Below are 17,024 nucleotides of genomic sequence, written 5' to 3'. Positions count from 1 at the left end.
GAAATTCCTCCTCTGGACATGAATGCTGATATTCTAATCCTACTCGGAAGGGACATTCTGAAGGTCCACAAGGTACGCCAACAATGCAACGGCCCAGATGATGCTCCATACGCCCAAAGACTCGACCTAGGCTGGGTAATCGTGGGCGATGTATGTCTGGATAGGAGTCACAAGGCATCTGAAGTCAACGCCTGTAAAACGTATGTGCTCCAAAATGGTCGCGCTACTCACTTTAAGCCATGCCTTCATCACTACGAAGTGAAAGAGAGGTTCTCTGATTCCATCCAGGAGCCTGACATCATTCCCACTCCCTACGGTGATGACTTAAGAAGAACAGTGTTTCACACAACAAAAGATGACAACAAAGTTGCCTTATCCATAGAAGACAAGGAGTTTCTTAAAATCATGGACAGTGGATTCTTCAAAAATGAATCTGACCGCTGGGTTGCTCCCTTACCCTTCAAGGCTTCAAGGACCAGGCTTCCTAACAACAGAGAACAGGCCTTATCTAGATTCATCTCACTGCAGAGAACATTAAGGAACAAGCCTGAAATGAAGGAACATTTCATAGCTTTTATGGACAAGATATTTCGCAATGATCACGCAGAGCCAGCTCCACCATTGCAAGCTGATGGAGAATGCTGGTATCTACCTTCCTTTGGAGTGTATCATCCAAGAAAGCCGAAACAAATCAGGGTGGTGTTCGATTCAAGCGCCAAACATGACGGCGTATCTCTGAATGACGTTCTCCTCACTGGTCCGAACCTGACTAATAACCTGGTGGGAGTGCTCATGAGATTCAGAAAGGAACCGGTCGCCATTACCGCCGACATCGAACAAATGTTCCATTGTTTCATCGTGCAACAAGATCACAGAAATTATCTCCGTTTTCTATGGCACCGAGACAACGACACCAACAAGGAAATGATCGAATACCGCATGAAGGTGCACGTTTTCGGAAACAGTCCTTCTCCTGCAGTCGCCACCTACGGCCTACGTAGGACCGCCTCCGATGGTGCAGCAGAGTTCGGGAAGGATGCTCAACAGTTCGTTGAAAAGGACTTCTACGTGGACGACGGTCTTAAATCCCTTCCTACAGTGGAGGAAGCCATAGATCTGCTCCAACGGACACAAGGTATGCTTTCTAAAGCTCATTTAAGATTGCATAAAATTGCCTCCAATAGTTCTGTTGTCATGAAGGCCTTTCACCCTAATGATCATGCCGCAGAATTTAGGGACTTGAACCCAGGCTCAGACAATCCACCAGTACAGAGAAGTCTAGGCCTGAGGTGGAACTTGCTAAATGACTCCTTCAGCTTTCAGGTTAGTGGTGCAGAAAAACCATTTACTAAGCGTGGGGTTCTGTCAGTGGTGAACAGTCTATATGATCCACTTGGGTTTGTCGCACCCCTGACTATACAAGGCAAGCTCCTGCTGAGACAACTCTCAGAGTACATTAAGGACTGGGATATACCACTCCCTGCAGACAAACAACTAAAGTGGAAGTCATGGAGAGAATCTCTTTGCGCCTTGGATAAGATCCACATACCACGTTACACTCCAGCATCCCTAACTACAAGTCAAAGGAAGGAGATTCATGTATTCGCTGATGCCTCCACTGAAGCTATTGCCGCTGTCGCTTACTTGAAGGTTGTAGACTCTAATAATGAAGCCCATGTTGGATTTCTGTTTGGAAAGGCTAAACTGGCTCCTAAACCCGAGCACACCATACCCAGACTCGAGCTCTGTGGGGCTGTACTAGCCATAGAGATTGCAGACTTCATACAGAGCGAACTAGCTATTCACGTGGATGACACAAAATTCTACACAGACAGTAAGGTAGTTCTGGGCTACATATACAACCAGACGAAACGCTTCTACGTCTATGTCAGTAACCGAGTGGAAAGGATCAGGAAATCCTCCAAACCCCAGCAATGGCAGCACGTCCCATCCCATCTTAACCCTGCGGACCTTGCTACTAGACCAGTGTCTATTGGTGCCTTCGCAAGCTCTTCTTGGTTGACAGGACCGGAGTTCCTTCACGAACAGTGCAAAGAGACTGCCGTTGAAGACAGCTTCAGCCTTGAGGATCCAGATGTCGACCCAGAGATCCGTCCTGATGTCAGCACCTTCATCACCAAACTCAAGGAGGAGGTTGGCTTGGACTGTCGGCGTTTTGATCGCTTCTCAAGATGGACGAGGCTGGTTCGTGCCATTGCAAGGTTAGTACACATTGTACAATGCTATCGCAATAAGGACAGTAACACTGATTGTCACAGTTGGCATATCTGCCATAAGCCTCTCTCTGCAGAAGACATTCCTCTGAGTGAACTCATTGTGATACGCAATGTGCAGCAGAATGTTTTTCACAAGGAACTGGAATCTATGCTGATGGACTCAAATCTTTCAAGACTCACTCACGAGACCTTGACCACTTTCTTAGCAGAAGTCTCTGCTATAGTAAACTCAAGACCTCTTGTACCCATATCTACGGATCCAGAATCTCCTACAATTCTCACTCCGGCAACTCTCATCACCCAGAAACTTGGAACTGTTCCTAACCCGCCTGAAGACTCTGTGTCCGGTAACAAATATCAGAGACGGTGGAAATATGTGCAACATCTGGCTAATTGTTTCTGGAATAGATGGAAGAAGGAGTACCTGACACTTCTCCAAAAACGAAGAAAATGGCAACACGTAAAGCCAAATTTACAAGTAGGAAATATTATCCTCATGAAAGACCAGAAGGAGGAAAGAAGCACATGGCCTATGGGACTTATCTCTAAAACCTTTCCAAGTGACGATGGCAAGGTACGCAAGGTAGAAATGACAGTTACTAAGCAAGGTGACCCCAAAACTTTCATTAGGCCTATATCAGAGATTATCTTACTCATACCGGTTGAGGATTGATTATCCATCCAATCAGTAGGAACTCTTTCAAGGAACTTCAACCTTTGGATTACAAATGGGTTGGAGACAGTTTGGCCTAGCGCGGCTTCTCCAATCCGAAGATGGGTTATCCTTTGGATTACTTCAAGAAATCGTTCTAGACTTGTTATTCAATATGTTATTGTTGCATTGCATGCGTTGTTTTTATCTTACAGGTTGAGGTATCCCTCCATGCACTTCTGGTGAACACTCCCAATTCGAGACTTATGGTGTAGTGAAATCCAAGGATTTCAGAAGGGGAGTGTGCTGCTCAGTTTATTATGATAGACTTTCAGCCATACATGGACATTATGTAGTGCTAATAAGCCTGGTTCTATCATTTGTTATACTTTGCTGCCATCTACTGGCCGTTTGCTATATCACTGTAATATTTGTTATGGAATTTTCCCACAACACCTTTCTGTCTTTAGCTCCTCCTATCTTTTTCCTTCTCTTCCTGTTTTGTACTCCGTGCCATCTTGGATCCCACATGTGCTGCAGAGCTGGAGAAAGGATTCTCTTGTTACCTCTAACCTGAAGCTTCTATTATCTCTATCTGGTGATTCTGTAACAGCTCTAACCTACAGTCCTCACTCTCACCAAGGTACTGTAAATAAACCTGTTGAACATATCACTGCATCATCCTTCCGGATCACCACGCGCGGCTGATAGAGACTGGTGGCACAGTTAGTGAGTAACGCTACCTGCCATTGTTTATATAGCGAATTGTGATCACATCCCTCAGACACATCTCATCCACGTATATCGGTGGCAGAATACAGTAATTGATGAAAAAAGAGCCCCGACCAAGTATTGAGTGCATTTACTGAACATACATTTCAGTAGGCCAACATTTCAGATTATAAAATCATTTTTCAAGCTGGTGTTATAAAGTATTCTAATTTACTGAGATAATGACTTTTGGGTTTTCATTGGCTGTAAACCAAAATCATCAACATTAACAGAAATAAACACTTGAAATGGATCACTCTGTCTGTAATGACTCTATCTAATATTTGAGTTTCACTTTTTGTATTAAAGAACTGAAATAAATTGACTTTTTGATGATATTCTAATATAATGAGAAGCACCTGTATGTGCCCTCTTGTTTGTAATACGTAATTCTACATCAAGGGCCGGGAAGGGGTTTAATAATTTCATAAATCTCCCCCCATTGATTTCTACCACAGAAATGGTTTTGACCTTTTTCCTTTTATATAGTAAGAGCGGAGACTAAACACTCACAAATCTCCTGATAATCAAAATTGTGACCTCAGCCCTTTCCACATCTGATAAGGTGGATATTTTGTAGTAGTCACATATTACTTGGGGAATAATTGAGGTCACGCCTGGGACACGAAAGGTTTTCCACTACCTAGACAAGCCTTTTATAAAATGAAGTAGACCCCTTGTAAAATAAAAAATAACCGATGCTCACCTTCTGCATATGGCCGTTTCAGCGATGTTGGCGCTGGGTCTGCTGAGGTTCGGGCATCATTGTGGCTATTGGGCTGCTGTACTCTCTCACTTCTATTTTTCCAACATTCGTCTGAGGAAAGTGAGTAGCCCATTAGCGGCCGCAGGTTGGATGCAGTGGTCACGCAGCAGTACAATGTCACATAGACCCGGTGCCAACATCGCGAGAACGGCGCCAGTATGGAAGGTGAGCAATTGGTATTTTTATTTTACAAAGGGGACAAATGCATTTAAAAAGGGCTCATCCAGGTAGTGGTAAACTCCCACATGCACAGATTTCAGTTATTCAGGGTAGGGGTATTATGCATCTTTTGTAGCCATGACAATTTTTATTCTTTATGACATGTACAGATTAATCATAAATTCTAAAATAAAAAAATACATACTTAACCCCCATAGCGCTTCTAAAAGTAGACATCTTGCACATCAGAAAATGACGCTCAGAACTCGATACAGGAGCGTGCTGTCAAATATCAGTGCATAAAAAAAATCATTTTTGTGTAATCGTATAAGTTTATCCCGTGTAGAAAGTTAGATGCACGACACCTCCAAAAAAATCAAAGCTGAAGATCTTCTGTTTTCAAATGTACGTCTTGTGCCGCCTATATCTAGATCCAGATATCTTCATATAAAATCGCCAAAACAGATGTGAACAAAGATATTACACATCATTCATCCTGTTTACACCAGTTTTATTTCGTAAAATACCTTTAAATGTCTCAAAATTTTGTCCTTTGAGTAACGTGTCTGGTAGAGATACGCGGCTGTTGTAAGATGATGCATGCACCTCTTTATTAACCAGCAGCATTGTACTCCAGCACTACCTTCATTGAGATTCCCGTGCATGCCAGCCTGAAAGTAAGTACACCCATATTTATGGGCTAAAAGTGTGTGAATATACATTATATGTAATTTTAAATGCTCACCTATCACAATCTTCTCCAGTTTCCAGCATCGCTCCAGACCTCTTCTGGGTCATATGACAGAAATTCTGTCGGATTCCACTAGGGTCTATGTGTTAGCCGAAAGTGGCTTTTACAGTGTAAGTCTGTAGAGTGTCAGAACGAGTCCCTATAGACTTACATTGTAAGGGCTCACTCACACGACTGTATAACATGGCCGAGTGCTATATGATGTTTTGGCAGATAGCCCTCTGCCCAATGTTAGACTCGACATTAGACTCGAACAAAGACGACCCAGGAAAACATACTCAGAAGGGAGGTAAGAACATTTCTAAAACAATCCACAGTGAGGAGATTGGAACAAAACAAAATCCTCTAAACTGCATGCTCGCAAACGCCAGAAGCCTGACAAACAAGATGGAAGAACTAGAAGCAGAAATATCTACAGGTAACTTTGACATAGTGGGAATAACCGAGACATGGTTAGATGAAAGCTATGACTGGGCAGTTAACTTACAGGGTTACAGTCTGTTTAGAAAGGATCGTAAAAATCGGAGAGGAGGAGGGGTTTGTCTCTATGTAAAGTCTTGTCTAAAGTCCACTTTAAGGGAGGATATTAGCGAAGGGAATGAGGATGTCGAGTCCATATGGGTTGAAATTCATGGAGGGAAAAATGGTAACAAAATTCTCATTGGGGTCTGTTACAAACCCCCAAATATAACAGAAAGCATGGAAAGTCTACTTCTAAAGCAGATAGATGAAGCTGCAACCCATAATGAGGTCCTGGTTATGGGGGACTTTAACTACCCGGATATTAACTGGGAAACAGAAACCTGTGAAACCCATAAAGGCAACAGGTTTCTGCTAATAACCAAGAAAAATTATCTTTCACAATTGGTGCAGAATCCAACCAGAGGAGCAGCACTTTTAGACCTAATACTATCTAATAGACCTGACAGAATAACAAATCTGCAGGTGGTTGGGCATTTAGGAAATAGCGACCACAATATTGTACAGTTTCACCTGTCTTTCACTAGAGGGACTTGTCAGGGAGTCACAAAAACATTGAACTTTAGGAAGGCAAAGTTTGAACAGCTTAGAGATGCCCTTAATCTGGTAGACTGGGACAATATCCTCAAAAATGAGAATACAGATAATAAATGGGAAATGTTTAAGAACATCCTAAATAGGCAGTGTAAGCGGTTTATACCTTGTGGGAATAAAAGGACTAGAAATAGGAAAAACCCAATGTGGCTAAACAAAGAAGTAAGACAGGCAATTAACAGTAAAAAGAAAGCATTTGCACTACTAAAGCAGGATGGCACCATTGAAGCTCTAAAAAACTATAGGGAGAAAAATACTTTATCTAAAAAACTAATTAAAGCTGCCAAAAAGGAAACAGAGAAGCACATTGCTAAGGAGAGTAAAACTAATCCCAAACTGTTCTTCAACTATATCAATAGTAAAAGAATAAAAACTGAAAATGTAGGCCCCTTAAAAAATAGTGAGGAAAGAATGGTTGTAGATGACGAGGAAAAAGCTAACATATTAAACACCTTCTTCTCCACGGTATTCACGGTGGAAAATGAAATGCTAGGTGAAATCCCAAGAAACAATGAAAACCCTATATTAAGGGTCACCAATCTAACCCAAGAAGAGGTGCGAAACCGGCTAAATAAGATTAAAATAGATAAATCTCCGGGTCCGGATGGCATACACCCACGAGTACTAAGAGAACTAAGTAATGTAATAGATAAACCATTATTTCTTATTTTTAGGGACTCTATAGAGACAGGGTCTGTTCCGCAGGATTGGCGCATAGCAAATGTGGTGCCAATATTCAAAAAGGGCTCTAAAAGTGAACCTGGAAATTATAGGCCAGTAAGTCTAACCTCTATTGTTGGTAAAATATTTGAAGGGTTTCTGAGGGATGTTATTCTGGATTATCTCAATGAGAATAACTGTTTAACTCCATATCAGCATGGGTTTATGAGAAATCGCTCCTGTCAAACCAATCTAATCAGTTTTTATGAAGAGGTAAGCTATAGGCTGGACCACGGTGAGTCATTGGACGTGGTATATCTCGATTTTTCCAAAGCGTTTGATACCGTGCCGCACAAGAGGTTGGTACACAAAATGAGAATGCTTGGTCTGGGGGAAAATGTGTGTAAATGGGTTAGTAACTGGCTTAGTGATAGAAAGCAGAGGGTGGTTATAAATGGTATAGTCTCTAACTGGGTCGCTGTGACCAGTGGGGTACCGCAGGGGTCAGTATTGGGACCTGTTCTCTTCAACATATTCATTAATGATCTGGTAGAAGGTTTACACAGTAAAATATCGATATTTGCAGATGATACAAAACTATGTAAAGCAGTTAATACAAGAGAAGATAGTATTCTGCTACAGATGGATCTGGATAAGTTGGAAACTTGGGCTGAAAGGTGGCAGATGAGGTTTAACAATGATAAATGTAAGGTTATACACATGGGAAGAGGGAATCAATATCACCATTACACACTGAACGGGAAACCACTGGGTAAATCTGACAGGGAGAAGGACTTGGGGATCCTAGTTAATGATAAACTTACCTGGAGCAGCCAGTGCCAGGCAGCAGCTGCCAAGGCAAACAGGATCATGGGGTGCATTAAAAGAGGTCTGGATACACATGATGAGAGCATTATACTGCCTCTGTACAAATCCCTAGTTAGACCGCACATGGAGTACTGTGTCCAGTTTTGGGCACCGGTGCTCAGGAAGGATATAATGGAACTAGAGAGAGTACAAAGGAGGGCAACAAAATTAATAAAGGGGATGGGAGAACTACAATACCCAGATAGATTAGCGAAATTAGGATTATTTAGTCTAGAAAAAAGACGACTGAGGGGCGATCTAATAACCATGTATAAGTATATAAGGGGACAATACAAATATCTCGCTGAGGATCTGTTTATACCAAGGAAGGTGACGGGCACAAGGGGGCATTCTTTGCGTCTGGAGGAGAGAAGGTTTTTCCACCAACATAGAAGAGGATTCTTTACTGTTAGGGCAGTGAGAATCTGGAATTGCTTGCCTGAGGAGGTGGTGATGGCGAACTCAGTCGAGGGGTTCAAGAGAGGCCTGGATGTCTTCCTGGAGCAGAACAATATTGTATCATACAATTATTAGGTTCTGTAGAAGGACGTAGATCTGGGTATTTATTATGATGGAATATAGGCTGAACTGGATGGACAAATGTCTTTTTTCGGCCTTACTAACTATGTTACTATGTTACTATGTTAATGTTACACTATGGAGCAATGAAGATCTGCGATTTTTATTCTCATGCCATGAGTGCATCTGATGATTGGATCACGTACACCCATACAAGTCTATGGGTGTGTGTGAAACCTCAAACTGCATTCGAATATCATCTGTCAAGGAACCAATGGGGAATCACGCAGATCCCACTGCTGCCACCAATTTGTTAAGGAGAACACCGGAGAGATCAAGCAGATTCCACCAGGGCTGTGGAGTCGGTTCTCCAAACCGCCGACTCTGATTCCTCCATTTACATGACTCCGACTCCACCAAAATGGGCTCCGACTCCATGACTCCGACTCCACAGCCCTGCCAGGGCTATGGATTCGGTAAGCCATACCTCCAACTCAATTTCCATGACTGCGACTCCACCAAAATGGGCTCCGACTCCGATGCCACGACTCCGACCCCAGAGCCCTGGATTCCTCCGCCACCACCAATTTGTCAAGGATACCAGTACTCCACTGCCTTCAATCACCAAGGCAATTACACAATTGACTAACGACTAATGGACGATGCCGCAGCTGTTTTAACTACTAGGTCATTTGTGGGAGAACTCACAGTGAATGAATAGTATATACACCTTCGATTCCAATACATGGAATATATACTGTACATACCCTGGTATGGTCACTGCCAACTCCATAATAACAAAAGGAACTAGGTGCCATCACCAGTCGTTTTATACAGGCCAAATAGACACCCTTTACAGATAGCTTCTTGCTTCAGGGATGCGGTTTATAGAGCAAAAGGAACAAAGCTATTACATTTTTATATGTTTAATCCAAAAAGTAGGAAGTGTTTTTAACAATATGTAAATATGTTACAAATTGAACAAAACAATACAATATAAGTAATTACTTAAAAAGGATAAACAGCAGAATTGAATTAAATCTTATGTCTTACGGTTGACTCTGTCTCTTATGAAGGGGAGCTCTTCTTTTGGGGGGATAGTAACAATACAGAACCATAGCGCACTGTCTCCCAGGACTGACACTGATCACAATTCGGTATTTGCTTTTATTAACACAAGTCACGCCCACATACCTCCGGTGACTTATAACAGGGCTGGTCATGGGATGTGGCTTGCCTTCAGAAAATTATGGGATTTTCAACTCTCTCAACTCATCATCTTTCCCCCATCCTGCGTATCCCCGCTACCTGATCTATCTATTATACATACCTCCCAACTTTTGAAGCTGGGAAAGAGGGACAAAGTTTGCGCGCCGCGGCAAATTTTAGGCCACACCTCTGGTCACACCCATTCACTAGCCACACCTCTGGCCACACCCATTCACTAGCCACACCCATATTCACCTCCCAGCCACACCCATTTAGCACTGCTGATCACACTGTTCATAAAGAATAATTATAAACAAAAAAATATGGCCACACAGTGCTCCATACTGTATAATGGCCACACATGATGCGCAATACTGTATAATGACCGCATATGATGCTCCATACTGTATAATAGCCGCACATGATGCTCCATACTGTATAATAGCCGCACATGATGCTCCATACTGTATAATGACCACACATGATGCTCCATAATGTATAGTAGCCACACATGATGCTCCATACTGTATATTGGCTGCACATGATGCTCCATACTGTATAATGACCGCACATGATGCTCCATACTGTATAATGATCGCACATGATGCTCCATAATATATGACCCCACATGATGCTCCATACTGTATAATGACCGCACATGATGCTCCATACTGCATAATGACCGCATATGATGCTCCATACTGTATAATGGCCGCACAGTGCTCCATACTGTATAATGGCCACACATGATGCTCCGCACATGATGCTCCATACTGTATAATGACCGCATATGATGCTCCATACTGTATAATGGCCGCACAGTGCTCCATACTGTATAATGACCGCACATGATGCTCCATACTGTATAATGGCCACACATGATGCTCCATACTGTATAATGACCGCACATGATGCTCCATACTGTATATTGGCCGCACATGATGCTTCATACTGTATAATGACCGCATATGATGCTCCATACTGTATAATGGCCGCACATGATGCTCCATACTGTATAATGGCCGCACATGATGCTCCATACTGTACAATAGCCGCACATGATGCTCCATACTGCATAATGACCGCACATGATGCTCCATACTGTATAATGACCCCACATGATGCTTCATACTGTATAATGACCAAACATGATGCTCCATAATGTATAGTAGCCACACATGATGCTCCATACTGTATATTGGCTACACATGATGCTCCATACTGTATAATGACCGCACATGATGCTCCATACTGTATAATGACCCCACATGATGCGGCTGCGCTCCGTACACCTCGTACACACGCGGCTGCGCTCCGTACACCTCGTACACACGCGGCTGTGCTCCGTACACCTCGTACACACGCGGCTGCGCTCCGTACACCTCGTACACACGCGGCTGCGCTCCGTACACCTCGTACACACGCGGCTGCGCTCCGTACACCTCGTACACACGCGGCTGCGCTCCGTACACCTCATACACACACGGCTCTGCTACATCCACACTGTAAACACCTCCTGACCTCACACCACACACATACACTTACCCTCCTCTGGCGCCCATGGCAACCAGCAGAGTCCTGTACAAGGATGTCCTCCCGATCATGTGACCCCTGACTCCTCCCATCCTGTGATCTCATCACAGGTCCTGTGCGCACAGAGCAGCCATCATGTGGTTTGCTGCTGTGCGGGCCGGGTGCAGGGACTCGGAGCTCTCAGCTGACCGGGTGATATCACATACCTCCCAACCAGTGCGGGACAATTAATGTCCCGCCTGGGATCGCGGGGCTGACTGTCAAAATCAGGACAGTCCCGCTGGATCTGGGACGGTTGGGAGGTATGATTATAGTAAACGGCATCACGCTCTCTCCCGCACCTTAAATCTGCTGCCCTGTCCTTCAAACCGCACGTCCAAACTCTTGCCACCTCCTGTCAACTCTAACTCAAAAATATTGCCAGAATCTGTCCCTTCCTCAGCCCACTAAAACTCTTGTGCATGCCCTCATCTCCCGCCTCGATTACTGCAACACCCTCCTCTGTAGCCTCCCCGCTAACTCCCTTGCACCACTCCAGTCTGTCCTCAACTCTGCTGCTCGGCTAATCCACTTCTCTCCTCGCTACTCCCCTGCTTCACCCCTCTGCAAATCCCTCCACTGGCTCCCAATTCCCCAACGAATCCAGTTCAAACTACTAACACTGATCTACAAAGCCATCCACAACCTATCCCCTCCCTATATCACTGAACTAATCTCCCACTATCTTCCCTCACGTAATCTTCGATCCTCCCAAGACCTCCTACTTTCCTCCACACTTATTCATTCCTCACACAACCGCCTCCAAGATTTCTCCCGAATATCCCTCATCCTCTGGAATTCCACACCTCAACACGTCCGATTATCCACCACCCACGAATCCTTCAGACGGAACCTGAAAACCCATCTCTTCAGGAAAGCCTACAGCCTGCAATAACCATTCCGCCGCCTCACCAACCGCCCGAGCTGCCGCCTCGTCACCGACCACCCGAGCCGCCGCTACGTCACCGACCACCCGAGCCGCCGCCACGTCACCGACCACCCAAGCTGCCGCCATGTCACCGACCACCCAAGCTGCCGCCACGTCACCGACCACCCGAGCTGCCGCCACGTCACCGACCACCCTGTCACAAAAAAAAAACACTACTAACTTGCAGGTATGGGGTTAATCTGCAGGTTAATATCGTTATTATGCTGCCCGGCGCCTTCATTTAAACTAACGCTGCGGGGAGAAAATGAACTTTATTCCCCCCTGCAGCATTCGAGTTTTAGTCACTGGGGCGGGTTCAGTCACTGTTTCTGAGTATACAGAGTGGCCGCTGTAGCCGCGCCATCACTGGCTCTACACTGGGTCCAGCTGTCAGTCAGGGCCGGGGGTGCAGTTACAGCGTTCGGCTACGTGCAGGCGCCAGACAGATTAGTAATTCTATTAACCTGCAGGTTAAAGGGACTCTGTCACCTGAATTTGGAGGGAACAATCTTCCTTGCAATGTTGGATTGAAGTTCATTCTCTGTCCTCCATAGTACATGCCTGCACAAGGTAATCAATATTGCAGCCAGCATGCAGCCAGCGGGTAAGGAAAGGGTGAATCAAACACCCAAAAACCCCGCCTCCATGGCTGAAGATTGTTCCCTCCAAATTCAGGTGACAGTGTCCCTTTAATAGCATTTTTTCTGTGACAGGTTTCCTTTAAATACAGACACAGACAGTTCACAGATGCCATCAGTCTGTTGACCTGACTCATAGACTTGTATGGGTCGTTTTGAATCGTAGCTCGGACATGTTTCAGCTTGTTTTTTTGTTTTTCCCCTGATGATTAGGAAAATAGCAGCATTTTTAAAATCTGAAGCATGGCAATTCTTTCAGCATTTTTGCCTTTTTTTTTTACCTATAAAAAAAAATGATAAAGTGCAAAAACGCAGCATGACGCACTGTTATAGGGGGTCTCCTTCTGACACTGTTCTAGGAGTAATGTCCCCCAATTTTGTAATTAAATCCCCGATCCTGGTATATATCCCCCCCATCCTGCTTTTTATGTCCCCATCCAGGTATATATGATCCCCATCCTGGTATACATGGTCGGCTCATCCCCATCTTGGTATATATGCCCCCCATTCCCTTCCTGGTATGCATGGCCCCCTCATTCCCATCCCGCTCTACATGGCCCTCTCATCCCCATCCTAGTATACATGGCCACCATCCCTATCATGTTATACATGACCCCCTTCATGGAATATATGGCCCCCATCACACTGCACACATAAAAAATAAATAATTCCACTCACCTTCACTCTGCTCCCTCGCAGCCCAGCGTCATGTACTGATGCCAGCAGCTGATTTCAGCATGTAGCAGCACATGACGTCACTGCCATGCGCCCTCACACATCGAGGTCAGCTGCCAGAATATTCACTGCTCACCATTGTTGCCTGAATTTCAATGGAGAAATTTCCAGAGAGAGAGAGTAAAAACTGCATCCGTCACTGGATTCCTGCGTTTCACATTGTGCGCAGGAGCCAGTGTCCATAGGCTTCCATTCTGTGGAATGACATATGCCGCAGGAGGCGTCAGGGAACGTTTTCCCACTGCAGACAAAAAACGTTTCATGGAACGTTTTTTGGAAAAGACGGGCCGTCAAATTCCGCAGGATCCAGTGCACGACGGACGAAACGTGTGGCCATCTGTCGCGATACGTCACTAATACAAGTCTACGAGAAAATGCTGGATCCTGCTAATTTTTTTGCAGGATCCTGTTTTCTCAAAAAACGAGGTATCTCGACGGAACTACAAAGACAGAAGTGTGAAAGAGGCCTTAGATGCACCCCCCACTTTCCTCCAAAGTCTTATAGTCCGAAAAATACGGTAATCAATAAAGATTTGCATCTGGAATATTTCATTCTGTGATATCTAGGATGTGATATTTTAGTGTTTCCTTTTTTGGAGCAGTGTGTATTTAATTTGTGTATAAAATATGGTATTTTTTAATTGATGATAAACTATTAACACTTCTATTGTGAGCATTCTTATTTTGCAGTATTTTTTCAACACATCTGCTTATAACTTTATATATATTATTATATATTATTATTACTGTATGTATTTTAGAGAACCTCACCGTGATTGTTCGTCATCTCATAAATGACATTCTCTATTTTGTCCACAGAAGAATTTTTGTGCCTCCTGAACTTGGAGTAAAGCAATGGTAGAGCGGATCATCGCTCGGGATCCACTAGCAGCAGATCTGAAATGCAGCCTCTTTGTATCTGCTCTCCGAAGCTACAAGAGAGACTCCGTTCTAAGACCATTTCCTGCCTTCTATGCCACTGACCAATACAAAGATTTTGATGCCTTGGTGAGTAAATTATCCGTGAATTTTTCCATTGTCAGCCATTAAATAGCTATTAGTTTTTGAATTATCTATGGTAGTTTTTTTAAAGATCACCTCATATCTTAAACATGTACAAGTACACCTGCAGTGTATCTTTTTTTTATACGTGTCAAAAATGATTCTCTTTGTTGTTTATATATATGTGTATATATACAGTGGCATGGAAAAGTTTGGGCACCAGTGGTCAAAATGACTATTAACAGATTAAAAAGATACTGGCCTATTTTGAGAACTGATAAGATGTAGTTGGAGGATATCCCTCTATCACCTATCGTAGGGGGAAAAACCTTAGGAGTTTCCTCACACATTATTTTACACCAAAGAGGCCTTGATACAGGAGGTAGGAGAGAGAAGGAGGGATCCTACCCATGTGGGTCCCGTACCCCCCCAAATGGTAGGGAATTCCTTAACCCCATCAATAATAAGAAAGACTACATTATGGACAATATAAATTGTAAGACCAAAGGGTAGTGTATGTGGGAAAACGATACAGGAGCTGAGTCTCTAAACATATTAATAACAAGACTGAGACACCCTTATCGTCACATATGAGGAATGTACATACTAATGACCCCCTGGAGTTGAAAATATGGGGAATTAAGACACCTTACCCTGGGTCCCCAAAAGGGTAATCTTGATAGAATGCTCCTCCAAGAGGAGTGTAGATGGATATATGGATTAAGAAGTCGTAGCCCTCATGGTCTTAAAGGGAACCTGTCCCCAAAATCGAAGATGAGCTAAGCCCACCGGCATCAGGGGCTTATCTACAGCATTCTGTAATTCTGTAGATAAGCCCCCCGATGTATCCTGAAAGATGAGAAAAATAAGTTAGATTATACTCACCCAGGGGCGGTCCCGCTGTGGTCCGGTCCGAAGGGCGTCGCGGTCCGGGGCCTCCCATCTTCTTACGATGACGTCCTCTTCTTGTCTTCATGCTGCGGCTCCGGTGCAGGCGTACTTTGTCTGCCCTGTTGAGGGCAGAGCAAAGTACTGCAGTGCGCAGGCGCCGGGAAAGGTCAGAGAGGCCCAGCGCCTGCGCACTGCAGTACTTTGCTCTGCCCTCAACAGGACAGACAAAGTACACCTGCGTAGGAGCAGCGGCAGGAAGAAAAGAAGAGGACGTCATGGAATGAAGATGGGAGGCCCCGGACCGGACCGCGACGCCCATCGGACCGGACCTGGGTGAGTATAATCTAACCTCTTTTTCTCATCTTTCAGGACACATTGGGGGCTTATCTACGGCATTCCAGAATGCTGTAGATAAGCCCCTGATGCTGGTGTGCTTAGCTCATCTTCGATTTTGGGGGTGACAGGTTCCCTTTAATGAAGGATTTTCCTTCTCTGCATTTCTCCAAGACTGAAGTTTGCTGTTTATTACTCTTGATATGTTAGTGGCGGTGTCCTACTGATCCTCTGATAGTAGATCTCCCTTGAAGTAATAGTATATTAGGATTCTTAGGACATGGTTTACCTTTTCCTATAGATATAGGGTAGCGAGATATATATTTATTTTTGGGGGTTTGAGAGGAAAGGTGTAATATCGGTATGATGCAATGAAATTGTAGTTATCAGTACATTATTACTATTATAACTATATATTTTGTGTGCTGTTACACTTACGGTATATTCTTAATGCTCTGATGATGCCTTGAGACATACTTTTACTCTTGGGTATAATGATTGAAATAAGTGAGCACATAGTTTATTATAGATTAAACACGGAGTCTAAATAGTGTGTGGTGATAGTATCAAAGTACTAAATGTCTGTACATAAGGTTAGTGTGTTACCTCCTGTTAATAAACAATATCATTTTCTTCAGCGATTCATATATTAGCATAGTAACCTGATCTGCACATTTGTGCACATTTAAGCAAGTTGATGATGATATGATCTCTAAAAGGCCTAAAGTTAAAATTTACATATTTTCTTTGTATTTTAGGAAAAAATAAGTCATTTTTTTTTTCATTTTAAAAATTACAAAAAGGGAAATGGGCCAATGCAAAAGTTTGGGCACCCATGGATATTTGTGTGCTCAGATAACTTTGACCAAGGTTTCAGACCTTAATTAGCCTGTTAAGAGTTCTGGCTTTTTAACTGTCAATAGTAGGAACGGCCAGGTGATGCAAATTTCCCAGGTTTATAAAAGCGCAGCCTCCTCTAACCTTGTGCCAAAAAACAGCAGCCACGGGTTCTTCTAAGCAGCTGCCTAGTACTCTGAAAAAGAACATTTCACAGAATGGAGGAAGAATGGATTCAATGAAATTTCAACAGATTTTGAGGCAAACTGTTGTGAATTCTGTTATCGAACTCCCTCCTGTGGTCATGAATGGTACTTCGGCGAGTTCTGTCCATGGACTCCCTCTGGTGGCTGTGAGTGGAGTTGCTGGTTCTGAGGTTCCTTCCACAGGTGATCTAGGTTATTCTTAGGCTGGCTTCTCTAT

The 17,024-nt window shown here is 43.8% G+C and overlaps 1 protein-coding gene across 1 annotated transcript in view; it reads left to right on the top strand.

The window, feature by feature from the left end:
* Positions 1-17,024, top strand: part of PARP16 (poly(ADP-ribose) polymerase family member 16) — a 69,385-nt gene that overhangs the window by 6,805 nt on the left and 45,556 nt on the right. Inside the window, exon 2 of the mRNA XM_069766357.1 lies at positions 14,358-14,546. Within this exon, the coding sequence (XP_069622458.1) occupies positions 14,394-14,546 (153 nt within the window). The 5' untranslated portion in view covers positions 14,358-14,393. The remainder of the gene's footprint in view (positions 1-14,357; positions 14,547-17,024) is intronic.

This window comes from Ranitomeya imitator, chromosome 4 (genome assembly GCF_032444005.1).
Source record: "Ranitomeya imitator isolate aRanImi1 chromosome 4, aRanImi1.pri, whole genome shotgun sequence".
NCBI classification, from domain to species: Eukaryota; Metazoa; Chordata; class Amphibia; order Anura; family Dendrobatidae; genus Ranitomeya; species Ranitomeya imitator.
Note: the sequence above shows the minus strand (reverse complement) of the source record. Positions and strands in the feature narration are given on the sequence as shown.